Here is a 10,677-nt window from a genome sequence, read left to right on the forward strand (position 1 = left end):
CACAGGCAGCAAAAAGGTGGATTATAAATGTTAAAGTGCCCTTATGGTGTCACATTTTCTTTGCTTTATGATTTAAAATGAATAAACTGTCTTGACTGGTAGGTTGTGTGTGAGTGTTTGAGACATCTCATGACAGCCTCGCCTTCAATGTGATTCGCTTCATTTATTCACAGGGCAGATCTATCGGGCTGCTCATTATTTTGTTGCTGCATCCATTTGAATAAGGTGAATCTTAATCACAGCAGAGGGCAAAAACAGGGCCTTTTGGGTAACTACTTGCTGTTACCATACACAGCTCAAGGACAACTCATTATTGGATCTTGCTTTAGTGGAATTCCAATGGACACAAATTAAAATAATTATTTTGTTTCTCTTTGGAACACTTGATTCTGATTGGTCGATTACAACATATTGCATACAAATATGTTAGGGCTGCATGTTTAATCAAAATTAAAACCGAAATTGCGATATGGCAATACATAGTGTGATTATTAAGTCACTGAACTGAGAACAGTATCTTTTGGAAAATGCAAACTGCCGAGGGTTTCATAAATGGGCAAAATGTACAGTATGTTTTTGATTTCTTATGCTGAACATAGCAGTGTATATGTGCTGAATATAGCAGTGATCTAATGGTAGTAGTCAACAGCTGAGTGGTTAATGGTTACCGAAGTTCTCGAGTCATCAGTACGCTGAATTGAGAAAGGTTTCTATGTTTTCTCATGATTTATGTAACGGGTGAGTTGATTAAGACTACTTTTTTACACTGCAAACATGTACACCTTCCTGATTTCAAATCATTATTGGGTGCAGTTGTGCTGTTAACTGGATTTTTATTTTACAGGATATATATATATATATATATATATATATATTGTGAAGCCCTACAAAAGGTACAGCACATGGGTAAAAACATTTGTAACTGAAATAAATCATTGATTGAAGATCCTGATTAAATATTGGTTGAAGCCTGTGATTGGTTGATCTGTCTGACTGAAGCCCCTCCTACTCATGTAGAATGTGTCTAATGGAAGATGCTGCACATGAAAATGATGCATTACAAAAGGACTGTGTATTTACATCAGGCAAAATGTACGATTCGCCACCCATGGTTTGGTACAAGTTGGTACGATGTCGCTGTGAGACTTTTGTGCTGTTTACAGAGCCCAGGGATTTTACAGAGACAGGTGTGGTTTCTCAAGATGCCTGTTTCAGTGATATCTGACAGGTAATAGGGACGCATTAGGTGAAGGCTGTTTTCACTCTGGTGCCTTTTAATTAATAGAAATTGAAAATGGAGACAAAAACCAATGGGAAGAAGTGTGTGTGTGTGTGTGTGTGTGTGGAATGTCAGAAGCCGAATTCAAACACAGGTCATCCACACAAAAATACCTCCGCACATGCTGTACTCTGCAGGCCACTTCTCTGACAGGCATGTTGCTAATTTTTGTTGATTTGTCTGCTTCTATCAACTAGGTAACTATCATGGTGCAAACAGGTGCCCCTAATAATGATAAAATATTTACTAAATGAAAACCACAAACTTTCCAACAGTTAACACACTTAAATAACATGTACAGGTATGTTATATGTATGGACTGAGAGGCAATATATCGAAAATTCACAATAATTCTCCATATTTTGCTTCAATATCAAAAATGTCACTAGAGCTGGTTATTTGATTCATTTCCATGGATTTACATTTCAATGAATCTGATTTATTTGCGTCATCGCTCAAAAATGTTCACAGAAGCCTCCATGTGGCATTTTTATATACAAATGTTTTAAATAATTATGTTTAATTGTGTTCACTTAGTGAACAACTATGTGGGAACACATGCCTTGATTATTCTTATCTAGATTTTTTATGTGTTTTAGTTTATGCCATTAAACATTTACTAGGCAACGATGGCTGTTTAATAGAAACAACAGCTCCTCTTATTAAAAAAAGAAAAATCATCCTTTGAAGCTATATCAGAACAAATACACTGAAACACTATACTTTCAAACGTTTTTTTAAATTGCCAGTCTAGTAAATGTTGCAAATAATTATAAAGAATTGACAAGAAACACACAGGAAATTTTTAAGTAGAAAGACAAAATGATATGATAAACCATACTAAAATAATCTTTTCTTTTCAATCTGATGTTTGTTTTATTTTGAAAATTAATTTAATAAATGTAGAGATATATAGAAAATGGCGAAAAGGCTGAAAAATAGTGTGATATTAATTTGCTATATTGCCCAGCCCTAGTATGAACAGTACGGAGAGAAGCCAAATATCAGTGTGCAGCACCATATGACCATTAGTTAGCCATTAATAGCACCTGACCGACCTCTGGAAGAAAGCCGAGAGATAACATAAGGAGGGACACTAAAACGTGACCAGTTTATTTTTATCCCAAAGGAGGAAACACATGATGCCTTTCTGCTGTTCATTATAAGCTACACAACTTTACTGATGAAAAAAAAACAAATGCAATAAATATCTCAAAAGTGGTGAATTTTAGTGCCTAACATCTTCAGCGTGAAGGTCAGGGCCGTCCTTAGCTGACGCGGGGCCCAGTGCGAGGTAGGGAGCGGGGCCCCCCTCGGCCCATTCGAGATCGATTTCCGCGGCCTGGGAGGGGGGGGTGCGTTCGCTGCGGGGCCCGGTGCGACCGCACCAGTTGCACCCCCATAAGGACGGCCCTGGTGAAGGTAAGGTCGTACGAATTTATGAATGAACAACTCGTTTTAAAAACTTCCCGGTCTACTGACATTTGACATGACTTCCGCTTCGAACATTACAATGCACATAATAACTTTCAATAACTCTACAATACCTCACCAGCTAATTACTCTTCAACAGTACCACAAAAAAAACGGAAGTTCCAAGAAAAAAATTCTAAAGATAGCTGTGCACTTGTTGCTCTAATGCATAAGGTCTATACAGCAAGCAAGAAGCTTTTATGATCAGCTGTTGCGGTTAATGACATCAAATCGTTTAAAGATTTTTTGATAACAACAGGCCTATTACAACTTATTGTGGTATCAGACAGTATTTCAGATAAACCCGCTTCGAAATGGCATGCAAAAACAACAGTGGTTTTAGACAGTTTTAGACGGTCAGATGGTCACGTAAGCTGCAGAAAAAGCTGCAATCTGGACCCGACTTTATCCCATTAGTTTAACGCCTGGCTACGCAAGACCTTCATCTAATTCATCTTCAACTGAACACTGATGACTTCACACAATTCCAGTTTCAAAGATCACAGCATGTTTGTCCTCCAATGCCCATTCATCCGCGGCTCACAGGTATCCCCAGAGGAAGATAACAGCTGCAGGGGTTCAGGAATCCCCCTCAAACCAGCAGTTTCACTGTCACTATGGGAACAGCTGAGAGATCCACTACAGGTGGCTCTTCGTCCCTGAACCCATTTAGTTCAGCCAATTGAAACTCTTGAAATGCCTGACATGATTCTTTTTAGGGCTGGCATTCACGCCGAGCACCTCATTTTGTTTGCTCCAGGGGAAGCCCAATGCTTTGCTCTCTGTGTATGGATACACTAAAAAAATAAAATGATGTTACAGCCAAAAGTATGACCAAAAACTAATGCTAAATATCATGAAAGTTAAATATCCACTAAAGATAAAATGAAAAACATTTGGTAAGTCAATGTTTAATTTAATTTACTTACTATGAGTTAGTTTAGTTACTTCAGTGGATCTTAATGTTTATTGTTATGTCTTTTTTAAATATGCATTATATTTTATATAATCACATTATGTTACATTATTATATTGCATTTGAAGTTGTAAATAAAACAAAGGTTATTGCAGTACATTTTAAAATAAAATAAAATTTCTACTTCAAAATCTCTTTGTAATTACTGTGAAATTTACAAGCAATTTCCGAGTGAAAACTGTTTTAACACCAATTTTTTTTTAACATTGAACATTGCAGTCAGTCTGACAGTAACAGAATCTCGTAATCCAAAATAAATAATGGGATTTACACCTACAGCATTTTTGAATACATCACATTAAACTAAACAAACATTAAAAAAAGTCAAAGTTCAGACTAAATAACTGAAATACATTATTGCATTTCCCAGAGGGAAATTCATCTTGGATGCCAGTGTGATTCACACATACACAACAATACATAATTTTCTAGAATTATTTTATATAGAAAAAAAATGCAGTTAATAATAGTACCATTTTTGAGTGGTCAATACAGCTTTCCAGCTGTGCTAAAATACACAATATAGTGTGTGTATAAAACACAACTTCACTGCTCATTTATCATAGCGGATTGTTTTGTTGCATAGTAACACAGCATTTTGTGAATTTGATTAATAAAATAACATTTTACAGCTGCAGTACAAGAACCTTGGCCTTTCTATTGCCAACTGTGGTTGAAACATAAAATTGTATGTTAGCTGGAGTAACCTATAGTTCTCTTACATAAGCTGTGCTCTTCTGTGTGGATGAATCTGATGTTTCAAAGGAATCCCCCATAGTTACCAGCAACCACTGTACAAATGTTATAAGCTAAGATTACGTTTCATTTCTGCTCCTTTTGGCACGAGTCCACAGTTTGAAGTTTCTCTGTTTTGACATTGGGTGACTTGCCATTTAGAGCTGTCCTTGTTAAATGCTAGCTAGCTAGTTCAAATTCTACGCAACATCACTAATTATTGTAGCAACCAGGTATACAACCATTCCTCAGTGCCCACATACTGTATGTACAGAATCCCACACATGACATGTGGAAGAAAAAATAATGTGGCCAGGAATTACGAACTCATTCCTATGTTTTAGTTCAATTGTGGCATCTATTATATAAGTGAATACGTAAATAAATAAAGTGACGTGACTTGACTGGAGTGCCGGAGAGCTCCGGCAAACATATCCACATCGCTATGATCATATGCTTTAACTTTTGTTTTCTCACAGCTGTCATTTTTGCTGTGTTTATTTTGGTACTGAGAGGAAAGCAAGCTACTATTCATCTTAACGCCACTCCCAGTAGTGTGGGCGGCATTGGTGCTGTATGTCATTTTTTGACTGTACTAAAGCATAAAAATGCCATAATACGTTTGCAGATATATTAGGAAACATTCTAAATGACTCGTTTCCCTTCAAAACAATGCTACAGCCAGTTATTCTACTTTGAAATGTGTATTTTGTGTCGGAATGTCTGTTTTTGTTTTGGTCTGTGTGATTCCGACCTACTGCCAACTTACCCAATAGTATTTTGACACTCCGGGTTGCCAGTTAGCGGAAAGTATATCATATTGCAGCCATGGAAGAGATCGCAGATTATACCTAAAAAGCCTAAAAGGGACCAGAGGCAAATTAAAACGAGGATAAATTAACTCAACAACTTACAGTGTAAGGCTCGTCACCTTCCATTGTCAATTGCGCTTGTTTCTGTTGCATGTCCTCAATCTGGCAACCCGTTTGAGCATCGCGTCAGGATGGGAGAAACAACTCTGTCCAATATTTTGAATTTGGACTGCAGTACCCATTTCAACCATTGTCTGTCTATATTACATACTGCACATTTAAGGTAACTTAAGCCCTGATATGCTGGTGTGACATCTTTTTGAACAAAGTCAGACCAAAACAAATTTTGTTTGGGGAGTTTGAAACAGCTTGCTCTGGCTGGTAAACACCTTTGAACTACCATTGGTCTGTGGCGATTAGGTAATAGGTAGGTGTAGCTCTGGGGCTCCAACTTCTCTGACATCGAAATCTTCTCTGTCCGATTAATTTCTTCTGTTTCGTTCATCAAGGTCAGGCATTATTGTCTTTTTAGAGGTGCTTTAAAGCAGAATTGGAATTTGTCTCATATTTGAATAAGTTTGCATCATGTTTCCATCCAAAGCTGCAAATTTAAGTTATATGCAAAATTTGAATATCACATAAAACATTTGCAAATACGGTGCGCGATGACATCAATGCGCTGTTTAGATCCGTTATCCAATCACATGATTTGTTGAAGCAAAGTCACATGAAATTCTAAACGCAAAAATGTGCTAAAAACGTATGCGCTCAGTCCGATATATATATATATATATATTGTTTTAGAATTTCTGCACATCTTGATGTTTCCATCCAGCATATTTTATGCAATATCCCAAAATTTGTATAAAATTTGGTGGATGGAAACATAGCTATTGATTCTGGTATTTTCCTGTATATTACTGTGAAGCTGCTTTACACACACAAAAAAAACTGTCCTACTCTACTGGGAGTCATGAAAATATTTTATTTAATTGTTGAATTAAATATTTTATTTTAATGATTTAATTTTCTAACGAAAATAAAACATCAGTAGTGCAGATTAAATTAAATATATGTCCTTACAGTTACAGAAAACACCAATTGTTAATCATTAGAAAAATAAGCAAAATGTGTGATTATAAGAATAGAATAGAATAGAATAGAATAGAGGAACTGCAGCAAATCACAAGCACTGGTTCCTTTCATATACTGTTCTGTGTGAAAGACAGTTACATGTCTCCCTCTGGTGGTGAATAAAGCCAATTCCAGAACAATGTCACATGACATTTACACCAATCCAACCACAGACAAAGTTCGAATATAACTTGAGAAAGCACTGGAAGTACACAACCTGGATACTGCCGATTTTGATTCATAAGCACCCTCATTGCTGCCCCATCCCGCTTATCTGTCTGTCCGTCTACAAGAGTCCTGCACTAACTAAGCAACTGCCATTGAGATGAATGAGACAAGTCACAACCCAAAATATCTGGAAACAACAAACTGTCACAATCTTGCCTGACGAAGAAATGCCTCGGAAATGAAAAAAACAACAAAAAAAACAATTCAAGAATGAAACCAAATCAATCAGATGAGTTAGCAAAATTATGACATAGTTCCGTTCTTTTCTGTATTGCACTGAACTTAACAACGTGATTTTAATGAGTCAGATGTTGATTTGAAATGTCCTTTCAAACAGCATTAACATGCGCTGTCAGCCATGACCTCAGGAAAATGCTGAGCCATGATGAATGAATTAGAAAAGGTGAACTGTCGCATTCTGAGATATTCTCTGCACTCCTCTTCATAGAAATGAATGAACTGATTAAAGAGCGCTATTAGAAATCAGTCTGAATGCTTTCACAACGGATTGTTCCTGGATTTAGTTTATGAATATTGATGGTTTGTATACCGCTGAATGCATAATCAGCATCAGATACTGGCTCCAACAAACAGATCTGAGCATGTTCAGGATAACCTCCAATGACATCAGCCTCCCTCGTCTCCATAGAAACAGCAGCAGGGCTCTCAAAATATTCACTGGTACATTGAAGTAAACTACAGCCATGCAGGACTTTGTGGGCTGATACACGGTCGGCTGGACAGCTTGCCATCAATCATATGTGGGCTTTGGAATGTAAAAAATTGTATGGGGTGGTTCATCAGCAACCTTGAGATTCTTTGAACACTGACAGAAAGGGGTGGGTTAACACAGGGCGTCCCAAGAACTCACAAAAGTTGTGCCTTGATTTTGGAATGTAAAAAATTGTATGGGGTGGTTCATCAGCAACCTTGAGATTCTTTGAACACTGACAGAAAGGGTGGGTTAACACAGGGCGTCCCAAGAACTCACAAAAGTTGTGCCTTGATATTCAAAATAGCATATTTTCTCTTTCAGATCCAAAAAGCATATACATCTAACAAGTAACGAAGAATGTATTTGCCAGCACTGCATGAATGCAATAGAAAGTCCAGTTTGATGTTTCTGATGTAACACAAATGGTTCATTACGGCAAAGACATTCACTTCCAAACACAAGACAATCATCACAGTTGAACTTTATAATGAATAATTAAGTAAATGGCATGGAAAGGAACACTACAGGAAAAACAAAATGACTTCTCTCTGAGTGATTCTTTGATGGTTTGGGCTTTTTAAAAGTAAGTTTAAACTAACTTACCCAACACAGAATAAATTTAAAGGAAGAGTTCACCCAAACATTCAAATTCTGCAGTCATTTCTTCCCCCTTTATTTCTTCATTTTAAGTCTGCTGAAGTTGGTCATGTGACTTTCTTTCGTCAGTGGATAAAGCTGTTCAAATGTGTGATTTATTTTTTTTTTTTTTTAATACAGTAAGTATCTTATGCTCAGTCCTATTGACTACTTTTTTTTGTCATTTTGGAGCTTGACAGCCACTTTGTGTATGAACAAAAAACTTCTTTAAAGCCTTTGAAACCTTTCCTTTTGTAAGTCACAATGGTTTGGAACGACATGATGGTAAGTAAATTATGACAGAATTTTCATTTTTGGGGTGAACTATCCCTTTAAATCCACAAATCACTGCACAGCTCTCTTAGCCTGGAGTTAAAGGGTTAGTTCACCCAAAAATGAAAAATAGGCTGCGTTTTACTCACCCCCGAGGCATCCTAGGTGTATATGACTTTCTTCTTTCAGACGAATCCAGTCGGAGTTATATAAAAAATTGTCTTTGAACTTTCAAGCTGTTTAATGACACTCAGCGGGTGTTGCATTGCTTCAGTCCAAAAGAACTTAAATAAAATATTTTTCTTACAAAAAAGCATCGATTCGCTACAAAAGGCCTTTGTTCACCCCCTGGAGCCGTGCGAGACACTTTTTTTATGGATGGGCGATTTTTATTTAAGTTCTTTTGGACTGAAGCAATGCAACACCCGCTGACTGCAATGATAGAGCTTGAAAGATCAAAGACAATTTTTAATCTAACTCCGACTGGATTCGTCTGAAAGAAGAAAGTCATATACACCTAGGATGCCTCGGGGCTGAGTAAAATGCAGCCTAATTTTCAATTTTGGGTGAACTAACCCTTTAAGATGTGGGAAAATGCCCAAAATATCACATCCTGTCTCTTACCTGGACTCTTGTCAAGGAAAAGGCAGCAATGTGTCTGCAGTATCCATGGTAACACCTGTGGCAGATGGAGAAATGAAGATGGAAATAGTACAATGGAGTAAATTTCACACACAGAGAACGAGACAATCAGTGAGTGGAGAGAAGAGGATGAACAGATGAGATAAACCATTTCACTGTGACAGGACAGGGGTCATGCTAACTCAACTTAATGGACTCATCGACCTCCTGACGGTTGCATGTGCCAAAAAATAAATAAAATAATAATACAAATAAAAAAAATCACATACTCCTCCACAATCCACATGGAGATCTTTAACTGCTCAACCCCCGGCATACAAATATAATTACTATTCTAAACTTATTCTAATATCTCACGAAGCATTGAGTTTATAATAGCCTATGTGAGCTACACATGACGTCATCACTGTTTAGCACTGGCAAAAGCAGGTGGCTTAAAAAAATTAATTAAGACCATTTATGACAGCAGAATCGCCTGTGGTCTTTTCAATGACACGTGAATCATTTCCATCCACTAAGTTCAAACGCTCTTGAATTGGCTATAGGTCAGTCGAGCGGAACACTTGTATTGATGATTAGAAGACACTCTTTTATTTCCATCAACACCCGCTGCAATACCTTTTTCAGGGCTGACATTCTCCAGAGGCTCGTGGCATCGCTTCAGTCCTTCGTGTGAATGCGGATGGTGTTCGTAAGCACACAGGAACGGCCAGGTGTGTATCAGTAGTCCATGGTTTTAATATACGCACGTGTTCAGCTGCAGTGCGCTCGCATCAGCAGAAACCCCGCAGACCCTCCGCATGATGCGCCTGGACGCTCCGCTCGCGCCTATAACGCACTGCTGCTTCTCTTATTACATAAACTGCGTTATCACTACTTATTTCTTCATCTGATTAAAGAAACAAAATTAAGCTTATGAAGACAGAAAGTGGACATGGTGGAGAGACATTCAAATAAAGCGTCGTTGCATTAAATAACTTGACAACTTTTGAGGCGCTTCGTCCACTAGGGGGAGCCATAGATAGATAGATAGATAGATAGATAGATAGATAGATAGATAGATGATAGATAGATAGATAGATAGATAGGACACTACGTAATTGCCCTAAACAGATTGTAAGTTTTCATTCATTTCATACAAACTGCAAATCATGTGAATAATTTTCTCAAAACACTGCATGAAACTCATGATTTGTCATATCATCAAATGCACATGGTATATTTTCAATTGGCTCCAAACTAATAACTGCTCGCTTAATAACACACATAACAAAGGAAACACTGTTTTTTTATTTTTTATTTTTTTTATTTAGTCATTTATCAGACGCTTTTATCCAAAGCGATGCGTAACAAGTAAAGAGGAGAAATAAAAAGCAATACTTATTCTTTGCCGGTGTCCCTGCCCGGTGGAGTCGATGGTCTTTACACTCACTACTTTTTCTAACTGTTTACACATTTATCATAATTGCTTATACTATAAAGGGAAAATATATAAAGAGCAAGAAAGAATATGCAAAAAAAATTGGGGGAGGGGTAAAGAAAGAGGTGTAAGTCTAAAAAGTTGTGGAGTGGGTAAAGGGGTGTAATGAGAGAGAGAGAGAAGAAGAGTGTAACTGGTAGAAAGAGATGAGCACACACACTTTTAATATCACGTAAATTCGTCCCCCGCACTTTTTCGGGCAAGTGTGTTCGCATAGAGGTTTTCAAGAGCCGGTGTGAATAAATATAGATTTAAATTCAAAGAGACAGGATAGTCTGTGCATGATCTGATGTT

At 37.3% G+C, this 10,677-nt stretch overlaps 1 protein-coding gene across 1 annotated transcript in view; it reads right to left on the reverse strand.

Moving 5' to 3' along the window:
• Positions 1 to 9,654, reverse strand: part of LOC107712425 (disks large-associated protein 2-like) — a 51,766-nt gene extending 42,112 nt beyond the window's left edge. The window contains exons 1-2 of the mRNA XM_016517669.1: positions 9,522 to 9,654; positions 8,886 to 8,940 (exon numbers count right to left, since the gene is read on the reverse strand). Coding sequence (XP_016373155.1) covers positions 8,886 to 8,940; positions 9,522 to 9,539 — 73 coding nt within the window. The 5' untranslated portion in view covers positions 9,540 to 9,654. The remainder of the gene's footprint in view (positions 1 to 8,885; positions 8,941 to 9,521) is intronic.
• Between the last annotated feature and the right edge of the window lie 1,023 nt (positions 9,655 to 10,677).

The sequence above is a fragment of the Sinocyclocheilus rhinocerous genome, unplaced genomic scaffold (assembly GCF_001515625.1).
Source record: "Sinocyclocheilus rhinocerous isolate Xijiao unplaced genomic scaffold, SAMN03320098_v1.1 scaffold2613, whole genome shotgun sequence".
Lineage (NCBI taxonomy): Eukaryota > Metazoa > Chordata > Actinopteri > Cypriniformes > Cyprinidae > Sinocyclocheilus > Sinocyclocheilus rhinocerous.